Source organism: Protopterus annectens, chromosome 1.part1, assembly GCF_019279795.1.
Source record: "Protopterus annectens isolate FY-2018-M chromosome 1.part1, PAN1.0, whole genome shotgun sequence".
NCBI classification, from domain to species: domain Eukaryota; kingdom Metazoa; phylum Chordata; order Ceratodontiformes; family Protopteridae; genus Protopterus; species Protopterus annectens.
In genome coordinates this window covers 320,857,535-320,877,598 of record NC_056726.1, presented here as the reverse complement: position 1 = coordinate 320,877,598, position 20,064 = coordinate 320,857,535, and the positions used below count along the sequence as shown (strand labels likewise).

The window sequence follows — 20,064 nt, the reverse complement described above, 5'->3', positions numbered from 1 at the left end:
TACTATTTCAGATTCTAGCCAGAATTAAACAAATCATTAAATAACCAGGGAAAATAGAGGGTTGTAATAGGAAGAAATTTCTGTTGTCAATGTTACTTATTAATTACAGTTAAGATCTGTGAGAAACCACAACCCAAGCTGCGGAAGCCCTTACAAATGCCTTCTATGAACACCTCCAGGACTGCATGGATCAGGCAATCCCAAATAAAACCAAGACTCTTTCCACAAAGGGCAAACGTCCAGTCTGGTGGACCCCAGCCATTAACAAACTTTACAATAAGAGGAGAAAGCTATTACATGATAGAACAAAATCCATAAAAGGGAAGTCACCCCTGATCATTATTAGTAAAAAAATACGAGCACTCATAAAATCAACTAAGGCCAATTTTGAGAGAAAAATTGCCATGGATTCAAAGGAAAATCATAAGGCCTTTTTCAGCTATGTTAGGAACCTGGGTGGAAACTCCCAGATATGCTCAGAATTAGTCCAAAATGATACAAAAATCACTGAACCCACAGACATTGCCAACATACTGGCAGACAGGTTCAGTGCAAACTTCACCCCTCTCCCCTAAAGGAGAGATAACTATCCCAGCCGAGTGTAGCCTCCCGAACATCTCAAATGCGCAGGTGAAAGCTTCTCTCTCTAAAGCTAAAAACACAGCATCAATGGGACCGGATGGTGTCCCCGGCTGTGTGCTACACGAGCTAAATGAGGAATTAAACCCGCATAAGGCAGCTGTTTAATCTCAGCCTTACCACAGGATACGTGCCCAAGGAGTGGCGTACGGCAACTGTGGTCCCACTCCACAAAGGCGGCGCCTCTACGGACCCTGGTAATTACCGTCCCATAAGCTTAACAAGTCTAGTCTGCAAAGCTATGGAGAGGATCATAATGGAGCTCATAAACAAAGATATAGGGGACTTGCAGACATTGGACACGACCCAGTTTGGCTTTGTCAAGGGAAGATCATGCCTTTTGAACTTGGTCGACTTCTTCGAAACAGTCACCAAGGCCATTGATGAGGGAAAGGCAGTCCATACAGCCTACCTTGACCTTGCAAGGCTTTCGACACAATACCCCACTCGGGTATTGTAGAAAAACTTACCAGCTTAAATGTAAACCCATATGTCACAAGATGGGTTGCAAACTGGCTTAAGGACAGAACCCACAGGGTTAGAGTTGCTGGCGCTGTGTCAGACTCCAAGCCGGTCACAAGTGGTGTCCCACAGGGCTCGGTCCTTGGCCCCCTATTGTTTGGCATCTACTTCTCAGAAGTACAGGCCAACATGGGAGGACTTTGGCTGACAAAGTTTGCAGATGACTGCAAACTGGGCCATAGTGGAAAGTGCATCGGACATGGATATCCTTCAGAAGGGACTCATGGAAACAGATAGCTGGTGCCAGAGCCATGGCCTGAAGTTAAACGCCAAAAAATGTATAGTCATACCCTTCAGGAAAAACAAGGTAACCCCAAGCTACCATATAGGTGGCAATCCACTAAGCACAGAAGAGGTTATCAGGGATCTGGGGACCCAGGTTGACAGTGGCCTTTCTTTTGACACTCACATTGCTAAAGTGGTTAGAAAGACCTTCTACATTGCCCACCTGATCATGAAGGATTCACATCCAGATCTAGTGAGGTCATTGTTCCACTGTACTCTTCACTTATCAGACCAATGATCGAGTACAATGCCCCATTCGGGATGTATCTCACCCGACATCTGCAGCAATTGGAGAGACCCCAAAAGTTCCTCACCAAAAGGATAAAGGGACTCCAAAATCTGTCATATGCTGCCAGATTGAAGAAACTCCAGCTCTATTCAGTCGCATACCGTCTGCTCAGAGGTGACATGTGCCTGACATACAAGGCCATGTCCAACCCGGAATTAATGGACATGCTCCACCTTAAAAAATCCAAATCCACCAAAACCACTAGAGCAAGCGACTTAAACCTTAGCACGGCTATAAATAGGACGTGCTGGAGGGATAGATTTATCACTCAGAGACTCCCTATGCTGTGGAATAAAATCCCGGTCCATGTGAGGCAGAGCACCTCGCTGACTCTGTTCAAGAGAAATCTAGACCTGTGGATGGGAGATCGTAGGTTTACCCCGGGAATCATATCTGTGTCACTGCTGGACAGAGGCACAACAAACTAATGGGCACAGTATTTTTTCATATAAGGGGTGGCGTAAGCCACAAAAATTTGGGCTAGGCTTATAAATGCCTTAGGGCAGATAGCCTAGTATAAACCTATGAACCTATGAACCTATGATCTGAGTAGGTAAACCAGGGTTAATTGTTATGTAGCTAAATATTTAAATATGTAAAGTTTTTCTTTTTGTGTTTACTGTGAAAACTAAGTGAAACATTCAGCTTATGTAAAATCAGAAAATTCAGAATTCAATATTTGGCTAACCAGCAACTGCTAATCTGACAGAAGAGAGAGTAGGTGTTTTGTAATGCGTAGTAACTTCAGGTAAAGGTGTTAATTTTGTGTCAGGAAATCTTAGATGATGTTTTCTTGCTTATTCCTTAATTTGTGAAAATACGTTAACATGAGTTTTGCAAAAGGATTTTAAAATTGGTAAAATTATGAGTAGACATATGGAAACATTCATGCAGAGGGCGATAACTTACAAAAAAAATAGAAATTGTTTAAAACCAATGGAAACCAGAGTATATTGTAACTATTTTCAGTTACAATATACTCTGCACTTGCATAGATTTCACTAAAAAAGGTATTTTTTTCTGAAATTACAGGAAACCTCAGTATAAAGAAAAAATGATCAATTTCAACAATTGGCTAAGCTTCTGGTATCATTCAAAGGGGATCCAGTGTCTGTCAGCCTGGGGCAACATGCTCGACAAGCCGCGTTGCTTCGCAAGAGATGGCTTGCACCTGTCACCCCATGGCTTTCGAATACTGGCCAAGGCTCTTGCTGCCCCCATAGTGCCTTTTTTAGGCAAGGCTCAAAAGTCAAACCCACCTCCGTAAACAGCACAATTAACAGTAAACTGAAGGTTATGCTACTAAACGCCAGGAGTTTAAATCTCAAAATGCAAGCGCTCGAAGCACTCCTCGGTATGGAGAAAGTCAATATCTGTGCAGTAACGGAAACCTGGTTCAAGGCTCCAGAGAGCACCCCAGCACTACTGGGCTACAACTCATACCACATGTTTCGACCACAGAACATGGACCGAAACACAAAAGGAGGGGGTGTATCCATATTCATCAAGGATACCTACACTTCCAGGTTAGTGGCGCAGCATGATATCTCTGAGATCATCCATGTGCAACTAACTTCGGGCAAATCTGCAATGCAAATTGTGGCCTGCTACAGATCATCCTCCATGACCCAAGACCACCACTCCACCTTTTTGGAGACACTGAAAAACATGAAGGTCCTACCGAACACCCTGATATTGGGCGATTTCAATTACCCTACCATTCACTGGGAAAACTACTTGAGTACAAATTTCCCGGCCCAGCGCTTCCTGGAATTCATCAATTCAAATGCCCTGGATCAGCTGATAAACTCCCCTACCAGAGGTGAAAACATATTGGACCTGGTCATCACCAACATGGGCTACAGGTGTTCCACACCGGAGGTCAACCCGTCACTGGTTAGATCAGACCATAAACTAAACACTCTGGATGTCCACACCCCATCACCACTCCCAAATAAGGAAACCACAGTAAAAAACTTCTCTAAAGCAAACTTCACCTTACTTAAGACAGAGGTGGTAAGTTTCATAACCCTCACGCTAAAGGATAGCGCTGCCCAAGATGCAGAAACCTTTACAAATGCACTCTATGAGCACCTACAAGGATGCATAAATCGTGCCATCCCTAGCAAAACCAAGACTCACTCCTCTAAGAGAAGGAAACCAGTTTGGTGGACTCCTGCAATAAACAGGCTATGCAATAGAAGGAGGAAATTAGTTCAGAAAAAAAGCAAATCCCAAGAAGGAAAGACATCCCTGATCAGTATCAGTAAGAAACTAAGGTCTCTCATGAAATCATCCAAGGCTAACTTCGAAAGGAAAATAGCCAAGGATTCGAAAGATAGCCACAAAGCCTTCTTTAGCTATGTTAAGAATCTAAGTGGCAACTCGCAGATATGCACTGAACTAGTGCAAAATAGCACAAAATATACTGAACCTACTGATATTGCCAACATCCTGGCAGATAGATTCAGTGCAAACTTCACCCCCCCCCCCTCTCACCTCCAAAAGGGCCCATAACAATACCGGAAAAGTTTAGTGCCCCAGAAATTACAGATGCACAGGTGAAAACAGCCCTTTCAAAAACCAAAAACACAGCATCAATGGGACCAGATGGTGTCCCAGGCTGCATCTTGCATGAACTAACCCCCCCCCCACCTAAACACGCTGTTCAACCTCAGCCTCTCCACAGGCTATGTGCCCATAGAATGGCGCACAGCAACGGTTATTCCTCTCCACAAAGGAGGGGCCACAACTGACCCTGGTAACTATCGCCCCATAAGCCTGACTAGCCTGGTCTGCAAGGCTATGGAGCGCATCATCATGGAACTCATTAACAAAGACATTGGGAACTTCCAAACACTTGACCTGACCCAGTTCGGCTTTGTTAAGGGCATATCATGCCGACTAAATCTGGTTAACTTCTTTGAGAAAGTCACCAAGGCCATAGATGAGGGAAAGGTGGTTCACACAGCCTACCTTGACCTCGCCAAGGCTTTTGACACCATTACCCACTCTGGTATTACAGAAAAGCTCACCAGCCTGAACATAAACTCCTACGTCACGAGATGGGTTGCCACCTGGCTTACAGACAGAACTCACATGGTAAGAATAGTGGGCTCCAGGTCCGACTCTAAACCAGTCACAAGTAGTGCCCCGCAAGGCTCGGTCTTGGGACCCCTACTGTTCAGCATATACTTCTCAGAAGTACAGGCAAACACAGGAGGACTATGGCTAACCAAGTTCGCCGATGACTGCAAACTGGGAGCCATCATTTACTCTCCAGCTGACATGGACATCCTCCAAAAGGGCCTTACTGGTGTCAAAGTCATGGCCTCAAGCTAAATGCCAAAAAATGCATTGTCATCCCATTTGGGAAAAACAAAACACTCACAAATTACCACATAGGTGGCAGCCCCCTTAATACAGAAGAGGTAATAAGAGATCTGAGGACCCAGGTAGATAGTAATCTCTCCTTTGACAATCATATTGCCAAAGTAGTTAGGAAATCCTTCTATGTGGCCCATCTAATTACTAAAGGGTTCGCATCAAGAAATAGAGGTTATAGTGCCCCTCTACTTGTCACTCATTAGGCCCATCATAGAGTACAGTGCCCCATTTGGGATGTACCTCACAAGACACTTCCAACAGCTGGAAAGACCACAAAAGTACCTTACCAAGAGGATTACTGGCCTCAAACATATGTCCTATGCAGCCCGACTGAAAAATCTCCGGCTGTACTCCATGGCATATCGCTTACTCAGAGGTGATCTCTGCCTGACTTACAAAGCCATGTCCAACTCAGAATTGATGGACATGCTCCACCTAAAGAAATCCAAGTCACTGCCAGCCACATGCTGTAGTGAGCTAAACCTCGCCACAACAATAAATAGAACATGCTGGAGGGATAGATTCCTGTCACAGAGACTCCCCATGCTTTGGAACAAAATTCCAAATGACATGAGACAGAGCCCCTCACTAACGCTCTTCAAGAGAAACCTTGACGAGTGGATGGGTAACAGAAAATACACCCCTGGGATCACTTAATTGGCTCTGTTTGACAGAGGATTAGTTAATTAATCAATGGGGCGGTGAAAGCCATCACACTCTGGCTAGGCTTATAAATGCCCTCGGGCAGATAGCCTAGTACCTACCTATGAACCTATGAACTAAATAGGATTACATTCTAAAGACAAATTTCATATTCAGATTTTTTTCTTGCATGACTTTAGTAATGTGTTATTAGTAATTCTCAAATCCTTTTAAGGGTAATATGAGTATAGTAGGGGTAATTAATTGATTGATTAATTAGGGACAAAGGGAGAAAAGTTAACTTAGTTAAAGGAAATTAAAGACAGTAAAAATATTTTGAAATATTTTGAGGCAAAAATAGCAGGGCTACTTGCATTAGACAAGATTAAATGACATGACTGACATTTTTATGTCTGCATCAGGGGAATGATTACTGAGAAGTGTGAATAGTAATACTGATCTAGTGACTAAATCAGTTATTAAAACAGATGTAATAACTTTCATATCTTAAAGATAGGGGTATCAGTGTTTAGTCTGGCAGTTGGCACAGTGGATTAAAACTGTGAGCAGTGGTACAAGGTTTAATTCCCTCAGCCCTTGTTTGCTTGCTATATGATTCTGAGCAAGTCACTTAACCAGACATTGTTTTTCAGTTGCCCCTGAAAGAGGGACTGGTTTTCCAGTGGGTCTACCTGGTTAACAAATGGTGTTACTATTGGGGCACAAGATTATATTGCAATTTTATCATTGGGAAATACAATTATGTCTATGCTCATGATGCGTCTAATTTTTTCGAACAGTTTTCACAATGTGCACATTCTGTATATTATTTTCATGTTATGCATATGATCAAACAGATTTCGTAGTACAGCATTACAACTGACCCTGTTGAATAGTGAAGTGACATGTACATTGTGACATGTTGGTCAAAATGACCACCTGAGGAAACAAGCAGTAAAGGTTATTTAATGAAATTTAGGATGTCATGGATCAAGTATGTGAGTTATTTAATGATCAATTGTCATGGAATATGGAAAGTAAAAGGGTACTAACCTGATATTTCATTTAGGAAAACTGCAGTAGTATAAGATATGATTTTTATACTTCAGGACAAAAAGAGGGAAAATGTGAGTTGTAGATTGGGTTGTAGACATGCATTGAGGACAGTGATGAATGTATAAATGCAAAATGGCTCTTATATGCAGTATGGTCCGTGGAGGTTAAATCTAACCTCTTTGACAAACTTAAACAGACAGGTATATCTGAAATTAGCACAGGTAATGGAGAGATGTGTTTATTGTCAGTTAGAAAAGGGAGAGGACATGTGAGATACAAATGCTGAACAATCATTCCAGGTAGTAAAATGAAATCATAAGATCATTTGGACGTACCTTCGCAAGTTGTAAATTTTTCAAATGTCAAAGAAGCAGTTAGATCACCTTGCGCATTTGTAACCAATCTGTTTCCAGGTTGGGGAGAAAAAAAGTTTGGAATCCTATTTTCTGTAACATTTATAATTCTGATTTTGCTGTGCTTCATGCATAGGACATTAATGGTAAAAATAATACAAAATAATGACAAATGAATTGATAATCATAGAGTATGTATGTATACGAGTACCAACAGTGAGTGGTAGCACTCAAGCCAGTATGTGTGTTTTTAGCTTAGTGATCTGATGTTGTTAATCTTCATTCATTCCTTACTGATGGGAGTCGGTTCCGTCTTCGGAACGGAGTCGGCCTTATACCAAGCTCGCGCCAGCCAAAAAACTCTCGAGCTAAGCTTTACCCATAGTACCCTTCTCCCAGTTACCTTACATCTCGTTTGCCGCATTGCCGCAAAGCTGTGTCAAGCCAGCTCTCTATTAATCCTAGGCAATAATTAAAATTTTTCTAACTTTTGAAAATCCTTTCAACTTTCTTGTTAGTCACTAGTTTACCCTCTTTCTTGGAAAGTCTCTTTTACTGCTTTTCTTACCTTTTTTAAGGTTCTTCTTATACCATTTTTGGTATCCCCTCTCCCTTACCCTTGTGGTAATTCTGTCTATTACCATTGTTGGTATTTTCCCCCTTCCTCTCTTAGTCCCTTTATATAAAAATCTTTCCCTACCGTATTTTTCTTTAGACATGTCAGAAAAAAGGGAGCATCTGGTTTTAAATAGTGCGACCAGTGCAGCCCCAAAATGCCAAATTCTGATACACACACACCTTATGTATATTGCTTGAATGTATCTAATTTTTCTGTCCAGCCTCCCTGAGATATTTTTCGTGGGTTCAGTTCTACAGCTCTCAAGGAGAAACGAAACAAACTAATTCTGAAAGGCCTTTTTAAAGCGCCTTTTTCAGAGGCTATCTCTGCACCGGGAGGGTTCACCCCCTCCAAGCAAATACCATAAAAAGAGATCACACTTGGTGCTATCTTCACCTAGTGAAAAGTCAGAGGTACCAAAGACTAAACACTTGAAGGTGACTACTGCACCGAAGATGACTGCTATGGTACCTTCTACAGTATCACCTGCTAAAGCTGTGCCATCAGCACTGATTACCATTTCGGCACAGAGTACTATGGCACCGTCCATGCATCTGCAAATTTTGTCTCCCTTGGTGCTGTCTAGTGATTTAACGTTGGCACTGACCACAGCACCGTCTACACCCTTTTCTAGCCCAGAAAAACTGACCACACTTACTCGAGCCTCCACCAAGACTTCAGTGCAGTTGGAACTTCGAACCTGATATTCTCCTAAGGTTGATCCTTTTCTGGGGGAACAGTTTAGCCCCTTCCTGGAATGGCCCGAGTCATCATCGGGAATATCTGTTAAACCAACCAGGAGCCTCTCTGAATTTGATGTGGTGCATCTTGTTGATCAGTTGCTTATGGTTAGAGGGATTACTACTCCATCCAAAACCCCCATCCCATTGGGAATTGGGGGTACTTCTCCAAGGACTCTGGCTTATTCTCCTCTTTCAACCTCGGAGCAGGCATCTAAGATCCTGGAGCCAACGTCCATCAGGGTACCCAATACTACAGTCCCACTGGTGGATCTCACTGTTGTTTCGGAATCATCCCTTTGGCCTTCGGTTCAGTTGGAACCGAGGCTTTCTCATAATCGTGGTTGGACTGCGACTTCGCTGGTTCCAGGAGCAGCTCAGATTCTTTCTACGGCATCATCCCTGGTTCCAGGGAACCTCGTGGTACTGGCTTCTCTTGAGACTCCATCTCTGGGGATGGATCCGCTGGAGCAGGGTGTGACCCCAGTTCCAAGGTTGTTGTTGTTGGTTCCGAGCTCCCATCCCTCTTCAGGTGGGTCTGAGTTAAAGCGATGGAGGGGGCACTTGCCACTGCTGGCAAACCGTCGATGTTGGACTATCCATTGACTCTTCCTTCTCAGCCACAACTGACACAAGTCACCATTATGGGACATCAAGCACAAGAACCTCAGGAGACCCTATTAAGAATCTTGACACCGTTGAATTTATCCCAAAGAGACCAGATAAAATTTTATCACCCCTGGAAGAGAACCCACACTGGTCTAAGGGTCTTCCAGTGGACACTATGGTGGTGGCAGCGGCCATGAGAAAGGAGTTTGCAGAGGAGAGCTAGACGGTCCAACCACCTAACAGGGAGTCCTGGGCAGTGGACAGACAAAGGAAGTGAGTATTTGCATCATCGACCTTCGCTATTAGATCCATGAACTACCTGGCACATTTCACCAGGCTCCAAAGAGATCTAATCTCTGAAATCTCTAGAACTGTAGCAGGACCAGTGTCTGACGAGGTACGCGGCAAGTTTGCCTCACAGCTAGTGACCCTGGAATCTATATCTAACTCGTCCATGTGGTTAATATCACATGGAACTGAAGGGGTGGCTAGAGCTGCGGATTCAGGTGTAGTCATGAGACGCCATGCCTGCATGCACCTGTGTGATTTTGCAGACCGCTTTAAGTCTTCCTTCCTTAATACTCCTGTGGAAGCATCATCCCTGTTAGGCCCTAAAGTGAAGGATTCGTTAGCCAGGTGTGAGAAGGAGGGAAAAACTCTTGTCTGCCATAGGTGTATGTTTCTCCACACCCCCCTCCCCAGTGTCATTATTCAAGAAACCAGCGGAGTGGGAAAATGTGGCACAAAAAGTCTCAGGGTCCTTTTCGTGACACACGTGGTGAGGTCTCCCCCAGAGGCAGAGGGGTAACTCTAGTGGAAGACACCCCTACAGAGGCATAGGGGGACCATGTAATCAGGGGTCCAGAGATTCTTTCTCCGGACAGCCTTATCAGCGCTCCTGAAGAACGGCCCGATTGCTTTCCTCTGGAAGCAGTCGGGGGATGTTTTTCCCTGCAACAAACAGCCTGGCATTGCATAACCACAGATTACTGGCTGCAGAGGATAATCACCAGTGGCTACAAAATCCCATTGAACTCTTTTCCCAATCCACAAAAACATATTCTTGACGTTCCACCCAGTCTAAGGGAATTTGTAGCCATAGAGATAAAAAAGCTGTGTCAGAAAAGAGTCATCCAAACAGTCCCACTAGACCAAATAGGATCCAGATTCTACTCAAGATTCTTTTTGGTGCCAAAAAAGCAGTGTTCTGAACAAGGTTATCACCCAAACAAAATTCCTGATGGTCACGGTTCAGTCCATTCTTCCATTTTTGGAAAAGGACGATTGGATGTGCTCTGTGGACCTTCAGGATCTGTATTACCACATAAAAATAGACAAGCGCTCCAGAAAATTCCTTCTCTTCCAGCTAGGAGCCAATCATTACCAGTTCCAGTTTCTGCCCTTCGGACTCTCTACAGCCTCCAGAGTGTTCATAAAATGTATGGCAGTGGTTACAGCTCACTTGAGACAACAAGGATTCCAAGTGTTTCCATACTTAGACGATTGGCTCCTCACCACCCCCACCAAGCGTCTTCTGGAAAAAGCCCAGGACTATACCCTGACATTGACAAAAATCCTGGGGATCTTTATAAATTGGAAAAAAAATCAATCTAACCCCTACTCAGAACTTAGACTTCGCAGGAGCAGTTTTCAATACCCAATCTTGCCAAGTGTCTCTTCCAGATCACATATTGCAAAGACTAAGGGGTCAACTCTGAGTGATACTGTGTCAGGACATGGCCTCGGGTCGAGAGGTTCTCCAACTTATGGGGTCAATGGCTGCAGCAATCACCATTGTCCCATTCGTGAGGTTACACGAGACTTCTTCAGTGGCTTTTAATCATCACCCTTTATCTTATCAAATAGAGATAATGGAACAGTGCAAAAAAAGACCTTTGGTGGTGGATGAAGCCAGATGCAAACCTTTGGAGTCATCCTTTTTTCCCTCCTCAATCCAAGGCCACTGTGACCACGGATGCTTCCCTGATAGGGTGGGGTGGGGGGCATTTTCAGGGTATGACTGTCCAAGGCACATGGTCGTCCATAGAGGCCAATCTGCATATCATTGTACTAGAACTGAGGGCAGTGCTTCTGGCATTGCAGGCATTTCACTCTCTCCTTCCATATGGAACAATTGCCATTCAATCAGACAACATAGCTGTTGTCTGGTACATCAACAAACAAGGGGGAACCAAGTCCTACCCATTGTGTTGAGAGGCCATGAGAGTGTAGCAATGGGTGATAGCTCACAACTGCTTTCTGATCGCAACACACATTCCCGGGGATTCCAACGTGATTGCGGACAAACTGAGCAGATGTATCCTTTTGCCTCATGAGTGGTGCTTCAACTTAACCATAACGGCGAAAATCTTCAGCCATTGGGGTCAGCCTTCCTCCAATCTTTTCACCTCCCCAACAAACCACAAGTGCAGTGACTACTTTGCCCTGATCCCCCTACTTGGGGAGTCCCCGAGGGATGCTGTGATTCACGATTGACCCACGGGACTTCTATACACTTACCCACCTCTTCCCCTAATCCCGAAATTTCTGAAGAAAACCCTCCAGCTGTAAAGCGAAGTGATCTTCATTGCACCCTATTGGCCCCGCAAAGTATGGGTCCCCTTTCTTTGGCTTCACCTGCTAGACAAACCATGGATTCTGGATCCAACACCAGATCTCATTTCTCACCCCCAAGGGTTGACAGACCTGAACTTAGCCAAACTCAAGCTGACACCTTGGTTTCTCCACTTCCAGTAATTGCTAGGCTGAATAATCTTTCTTCCCCGGTTTGTGACATTATACTGGCTTCACATAAACTATCCACCACGAAAATTTACCGTAGTAAGTGCAGAAGGTTCTTGTTTATGGTCCAAGCAAAGAAATATTGACCCTTATTCAGCTCCAGTTAATACAGTTTTAGATTATTTGTCAAATGTCTTCAAAGCAGGAGCTGCTGCATCAACTGTCCTTGTCTATTTAGCTGTCATCTCCAATTTCCATAATGGTTTCAGAGACTCTTCTTTGAAATCGCCCATCGTCTTTGCAAAACCGTCCTAAAAGGGAAATCTCATATTAGACCACTCATTAAGGAACCCACCGAACCATGGAGTCTCACATTAGTTCTTCAAGCTTTAACACAACCTCCCTTTGAACCTGCTGCTACCTGCTTACAAAAAAAATCAATGAAAGAACACAGCTCATCTTTTGTGCTCCTACATAATAGGAACACATCATCTACAAATCTAACATATTGAACCAGCTCTACATTCCATTGGTGGTCACTAAGGAAGATGGTCATATCTTCCCAATGGGCAAGAACCAAGTTCACATATAAGTTTGCACAGGGCATGCCCATGGCAACGTCCTGTTTTTGACGATAAAATGAATATTGGTATAAAAATACATTGTTTTCTAATATAATATCAAGCAATTTTCAAATTGTCTGGTTCATAGATATATCCAAGACCATGCTATCCATCAAAATAGCTTCCACTGCTTGCAATCCATAACCATTAGATATAACTGTAAACAGATTGTTCATATCTAGTGTAACTAACAAGCAGTCATGACGATCCTTCCCTTTCAACAGACCAAATAGTGTTGTTGAAAATTGTCCTGTGTCTTTCACGATCCTTGGTAATAAAGATATAACTTTTTCCAATTTGGTCTCTACCCCATATCGATAGATTTTCAATTATTCACCCCCTTCCTGATACAGTTGGTCTCATTGGGAGAAATACTAAACTTTAATGAACTTTTGGTAATGCCTTCAACATGGGAGTTACTGGATGCTCTAGCCATAAGAAATCAAATGTATCAACATTAATCAAATCATGCTTTTTTCATGTATTACAACTGTTTTTTAACATGTTCCACCAATTGACTAACAGAAAGCGGGGAGAGGGGTACATACGTCTGTGCATCCTGTAACAAATTCCTTATACTCAAATCATATGCTATTGCATCCATTATTACCACCGCTCCTCCTTTGTCCACGAGTTTAACCACAATCCGCTCATCATTAATCAAGTCATTTAAGGCTTTTCTTTGTGCTAAAGTTAAATTAAAATACTTATTACTGCCACAATTATCTATATAAGTCATAATATCCTTTTCACAAACCCTTAAAAAGTATTAAACATTGGATGCATAGTGGGGATAAATGTGCTTGGTTGTTTTAAAACAAGATTATTACTTAAGGCATTATCACCAAACATTTATTTCAATAAAACATTTCTGCCAAATAACATCAAGTCTCATATCACTTTATTAAAAAGTGAGCCATTACTGAGTACAAACGACAAGCCTTTGTTTAAAACATATATTTGTTCAGCAGATAGACAAACGCTAGATATATTATAGCCATGGCCTCAAGCTAAACGCCAAAAAGTGTATAGTCATCCCCTTTGGCAAAAACAAAGTGCCCTCAATTTACCATATAAGTGGTAATCCATTAAGTACGGAAGAAGTAATTAGGGACCTGGGGATTCAAGTTGATAGCAATCTCTCATTTGACAACCACGTGGCCAAAGTGGTTAGAAAAACATTTTATATAGCCCACCTAATCATGAAGGGATTCACATCTAGATCAGGGGAGGTCATCGTGCCTCTTTACTCATCCCTCATCAGGCCCATAATTGAGTACAATGCCCCTTTTGGGATGTACCTTACCAGACACCTGCAGCAACTGGAAAGACCCCAAAAGTACCTCACCAAGAGGATCAAAGGGCTCAAACAGATGCCATATGCTGCCCGGTTAAAGAAACTCCAGCTCTACTCAGTGGCATACCGCCTGCTCAGAGGCGATCTGTGCCTGACGTATAAAGCCATGTCCAACCCGGAATTAATGGACATGCTGCACCTCAGAAAATCTAAATCCCATTGAGCTATGCGCTCGAGAGACTTGAACCTCAGCACTGAAATAAATAGGACATGATGGAGGGACAGATTCATGACCCAGAGGCTCCCTTCACTTTGGAATAAAATCCCAGTCCAGGTTAGGCAGAGTCCCTCATTGACTCTCTTCAAGAAGAATCTTGCTGAGTGGATGGGGGATCGTAGGTTTACCCCGGGTATCACTTCTGTGTCACTGTTAGACAGAGGCACAGTATACTAACCTCAAAAAAGGGCATAGCAAAATTAATTTAAAATGGGTGGCGAAAGCCAAACACACTCTGGCTAGGCTTATAAATGCCCTAGGGCAGATAGCCTAGTATGAACCTATGAACCTATGCAGTCACCATATGCAGTCAAGTTGATGTCCTCCTTCTCTTCACCTCTCTTAGATGCAAATGACTCCTTTTCTGATTGTTTTTCTTCCTCACTGGCACGGGCAGTACTGGAAAAGAGGAAGAGGCATTCTGAATTGACGGTCATTGTGTCTTCGGTCTTGCACTTAAGCCTAGAGGATCCATATTATTCGTCAGCTAGATGGATTCATCACATGTCACCTCTGCCTCAATACTTTTGGTTGGTCCTTGTGCTCTGATGATAGGCTCAACCACGGTCTCCTTGATAACATTTTCATTGCCAGGAAATACCTATGTGGAGTTAACCATATCCTCAGCATTTTTATGTTGTCTCAATACTGCACCATTAATTATATTTTTAGTTTTAGATAACAAGCTGACATTGTTCTGTGGACTGCTCTTGCCTTTCACGAGGCCATGTAAAAATATGGCCTTGGCAAAAAGTCACAATAGTCTCTGACCAATTTCTTGTTCTTAATCTGTTGCAGCCTAGTTTCACGCATAGCAGCTCCATATAAAACATCATCAACCTTATTAGTGAAGTGCTCACCTTTAAAGTGAGTTTCCAAATTATCCTGTAGAACCCGCACAAAAAAGTCAATCAAGAGTCTCCTATAGGAGAAGCTCGTCTCTATATTAAGATGTTGTCAGTGAGCTAATAGCTCAGGGAAAGCTTCTCCTTGTGTAGGCATGCACAAAACTCGAAGTCCTGTTGGCACAATTTTATGGTAAATGCAGGCCTTCAAATGAAAACTCTGCCATTGCAGACATTTCAGCTTGTGCAGAGAGTTTTCAAATGTAGAAAGCAACTTGTGAAACTCAATTTCTCCTTGCTTTATAGCCACATTGTCTGCATTACTTTCCACCATGACCGACATGTTCATCTCCAATAAAGGATTAGAAACTGGAGCTGCATTTCTCCTTAGTCTTTCAGTCACCATACTGATTTCACGTTTTTGAGGACAATATTCCAACTCAATGTCCTCTCTCCATTTTTCGACCATGTGTGAAAAGGTATCAAAATACAAGAAAATCCTCCAAAATCAATAGAGACCTTTTCACTTAAGGTCACAGCTCCTATGCAGTGTAAACCAATGGAGCAAGCAACCAACATGCCATATAAATTAACTTAATTAAAAGAATTAAATAAAACATGAGCACTTTCAGGACAAGCCCTTCTTCAAATAAATATGCAAATTTTACACCAAACTTTAAAACAACACTTATACACATTTAAAATTCAAACAACCAATCAGCTTTCAATATTTTACCCTCCGCTTCTTGAGGGCTGGTTTTAAAGGTATAACACCATTTAAGCCTGGTGTCTGATCAGCTCCTAACTCAAAAACATTTTTGGTATCCCTAACATCCTTTCAGATTTATGTGACCCACCATTGAGACCCATCGTGGTGGCCAGAGGGTCATGTATGGAGCCCCTGGCCAAATATATTTTTTATTGTGTAAAGAACATTTTGTTGGGCCATAGACATATTGTGAAAGATTCATGGGACCTAGTTGACAAATTACGTGACATCGATAGCATCCAGGATTGTGTTTTTCCAACATGTGATATTAGAGAGCCTCTTTTTGGTGATTCCCCATGACATTGTTTTCAGAGATTATTAACAGATTTGGTCATGTACAAGCTGCAAAACTAGATTTGCTTAGGAGCTTTATGGAGACAGTACTTGAAAATAACTATTTCTCATTTGATGGTGAGTTCTTTAAGCAAATAGAAGGAGTAGCCTTGGGGGCTGCATGTGCCCCCATTTTTGCGAACATTGTGTTGTCAAAATGGGAGTTGGATACTGTGTTCAAACTCCCCCTATATGTGAACTGTGTAGCCTGTTTTGTTTTTTTAGATGACTTACTGATCATCTGAAGGGGGTCACAACAGCAGGTTTCAGATTTTGTATCAGAATTGAAGGGTACCACCAACTTTCTACATATCATTTGGAAGGTTGATCATTACAAAATGAACTATCTGGACATTGAATTGGTACAATCAAGTGTTGCTGGACTGGACACTAGGAATTATAGGAAATCCACCTATTGTAACTCCTATTTGTTCTTTTCTTCATCACCTCCTTTTTCAAAAAAAGGGGGATAGTAAAGAGTCAACTGATCCATGTGTCTAGACTAACTTCTGATGATTCACATTGTCTAAGAGAGTTTACGCTGTTGATGGACATGTTCCATGAATGTCGTTATCCTGACTCGATCTTGTCTCCCCTTCATGACGAGATTTTGGCCAACAGAATGGCTGGAGGCTCCTATGCACCAATTATTAAATTTGGCTTACAAGGTGCCATGACAACCCGTTCTGAATCCAGTTTTGACACAAGTGCCAACATGGTGCTATTTTACACCATGGATGATAAGGACATTATGCAGGATATATGTAAGAATTGGTTTATTTTTCAACACCATGATGAGATGAAGAAATTATGGGTGAGCCAGCCCACGTTTTCTTATAAAAACAAATTTGATATTAAAAATCTGTTATCGTAACCACTGGTGTGTCAAGAAAGGAATGAGGTTGCGACAACAAAGAAGTGTGGAAGGTGCAAACAGTGTAGGTTTATTGAAACTGAATAAACTGGGCAGATTTTCAAAATAATTGGTAAAAGCTTGAGAGACGGAAGGTTTAATTGCCTCTCAGAGAGAGTGGTTTACCTGGCTTTGATGTGCCACCTGTTCAATGTTCTATGTGGGGAAAACTGATAATGCCTTGAACCGTAGAATATATCAGCACAATTACAGTATCCAACAGAATGACCGTAAAAGTGCTTTAGCAAAGCATTCCATTTTATGTGTTGATTTTCAGTTCTTTGTTTTCTCTGTGATTGAACAAATCAATGAGGGAGCTTTTGTGGGTGATTGGCAGAGAAGACTTTTGAATCGTGAATTATTTTGGCAGCTAAAGTTGGATGCCAGTAACCCCCATGGTTTGAATAAGAAGATTTTAATTTTTAGTGAGTTAAAGTTACAGTTCAGTAAACTTTGACACTAGCACAGGGGTTAGAGCGCTGGTCTCGTAAACCAAGGGCTATGAGTTCAAATCTCATCAGCCTGTTAGACTTTTTCAGTTGACTTTATTGCCCTTGGGTAAAATCTTACTGTTGCCCATATTATTGGTTCTTGTGGCCTCTTTTACTATTGATCCATTTTACCATTCTGGACCATTGATTGGGTAAGATGTAACCTACTGGGTTTATGTATAGTCCATCTGCATATTAGTTTTTGTCACTGCTACCATTGGTTGAATTGCTAAAGTTGCTTTTATCATTGGTTATCATATGTACCGTGATCATTGGTTATATTACTGCTACTAGATTTTTAATAGGGTGTATGTACTCTTTATTTGAATATTAGTTTTGATTGGTTATTTTAAGGGATGTGTGTTTCTGAAAGCCTATTTTAAGCTTACTGAGTTAGTAGCTAGTGGTTCTGAATATGTCGAATTAACGGACAAAAGCACTCAACTGTTTAGCTTTTATTTGGTGGCATTTTTTACCAAGATTTCAATGGAATTAAAGGGACTTGTGTACGTGGAAGCCTCTTACAATGTACTGAGTTCATTTGGATTGTGGTTTTGTATGCTGTATCTGGGTTTAGGTCTTTCTTAAGAGAAGGAAAAAGTTATGTAAGGTATTTGCTGTTACACCAGGTCTTGTAAGTCTCATCCTGCACTTCATCTTAGGGTTTGTGCTTCCTTAGACGTGTTACTTCCTATCTGATGCCTTGCCCATTGTTTGACAGGAAGTTATCAGTCATTTAAAAGTAATACATATTCTTACAGTATTGTGTTAGTTAGTTAGGGGACTTGAAGTATGATACAAAAAACTTATGAAAGAAATAAAGAGCTTGTGGAAATCCACCCATTACACTATTACCCAATGATGTTAGTGGGGTTGGTCTCCAGACACACTTTTGTTGACTACTAATAATAGTGGCCTCCTGAAAACAAGTCAAGTGCATAGGATTTATTGTAACAGCCATTTTTTAAAGATCTCTTATGGTGGGTATGGTGAGTACTTAATGGGGATTTGGCAGTGTGAGGATTTGTTACAAGTAGACTCTTGTGAGATATGGATATGATAAAGTTGCTAAACTAAACAAGAAACAAACATTCTGTCCTTGTTATGTTGAAATCACAAATACAGTGACCCTGATATTCATTTGATTTGAAGCAGTAGTAAGGCATGGTGCATGGTTAGCATATGTAAGGTATAGAAGAATATTTTTATTTAAGAGCTTAAGGGCGATAAGTGAGAACATCAGACTGTTACAAGGAAAGTGCATTAAAATGTTCAGGTGGAGAAGGTGGCAAATCAAAATTAACAGTGTAATATTAAGCAGTATGCATAGGAAATGGAATGCAGTAAAAGAAGTTATAATATTATTGTATGTATGTATGTATGTAGTTTGTCTGTTATCTGGGTAACCCTGCTAGATTCCCTAGTCCCTTTTTCCATCCCCTAAGATGAGCTGTAGATGCTGTTATGGTGAATTAGGGATTGTATGGGTGAGTATTACATAATGTAGTTACTAATCCTAGGATACATATTTCTTATCTGTACTTAAACAGTGACAAAGCTTGTATTTTTCTGCAAAGAAATTGTTAGTGTAGCAGTTCTGCATTTTGCAGAAGAACTTGGAAAAGTATATTATGCAAAATTATATAACCAGTTTTTAAGCGAATACAAATGTGTATCAGAAGACACTTTTTTAAAATATATTATATTCCCATTTCTGTTTCTCATTCTTCACAATTACTGGTACTTTGTGTTAGTAACTACTGTGCTTCATTTTCTGTTCTTTATCTTCCTTTCTCTTTCTGTAAGCTGCTGCTGCTGCTGTTGCTGCTGGCCCTCAGGCTGAACACACTGGCCCTGCTTTACATTCATATCCCTCAGTAAATGAAGGTATATTATTTTTTTCCTGATTTCTAACAGCTCATTGCTCTGTTCTGAACAGTATGCCCCAGCTTTATTACAAGATGCAGCCTTTAAGCTGCCACACAGGCACACTGTTCATTTGGAGCTGGCCATTTCCCTTTGCTGCATCAATCAATAATGCTGGCTAGGAATATTGACATGGGTCATGCTTGCTTTGGTTCATGCTCTCTGTGTTCTCTGTTCTCTGCATTTTCTGCAAACCTTCGGGATGCATGAAATTGGTATATACTGTCAGAGTATTTGAAGGTTCAGGAACCTCACTTAGGTCAGGTTATGTTGCATATATTTGGCCCTGGGAAGGAGACAGAGAATGTGGAGATAATGCAAAAAAATATGTAAACTGTAAAATGTGTGCTGTGTTAGATTACTTATCCTGACTGTTGAAATATAACCTAGAATGAAAAGCTAATTTGCTCCAAAGTGGTTGATCAGCATTATTGCCCTTTCCTGTATAAAGAAACGTATAGCTTGCCATAGAACATAGAAATATAATGGTTGTTTAAACACAATAACACATCTGATTAGACTCTAGACAGTCCCTCTCTGCATGATTGTTGGAATTCTGGACATTCACTCATCTTTAGAAGCTATGTTGGCATTATGTGTAGATACATGATCAATGCAATTATTAATGTAGTAATTTGTAGAATTGTGTGAATGTAAGTAATTTAAGTGTGGCAACTTTTTAGCACATTGTTATAACTTCTGCATGA

The 20,064-nt window shown here is 41.6% G+C and overlaps 1 protein-coding gene across 2 annotated transcripts in view; it reads left to right on the top strand.

Moving 5' to 3' along the window:
* WDR7 (WD repeat domain 7) overlaps positions 1 to 20,064 on the top strand; it is a 3,592,087-nt gene that overhangs the window by 1,122,794 nt on the left and 2,449,229 nt on the right. Inside the window, exon 16 of one of the 2 annotated variants that reach the window (XM_044074897.1) lies at positions 19,238 to 19,318. The exons of the other annotated variant lie outside the window; for it this stretch is intronic. Within the exon in view, the coding sequence (XP_043930832.1) occupies positions 19,238 to 19,318 (81 nt within the window). The remainder of the gene's footprint in view (positions 1 to 19,237; positions 19,319 to 20,064) is intronic. 2 annotated transcript variants of the gene reach the window in all.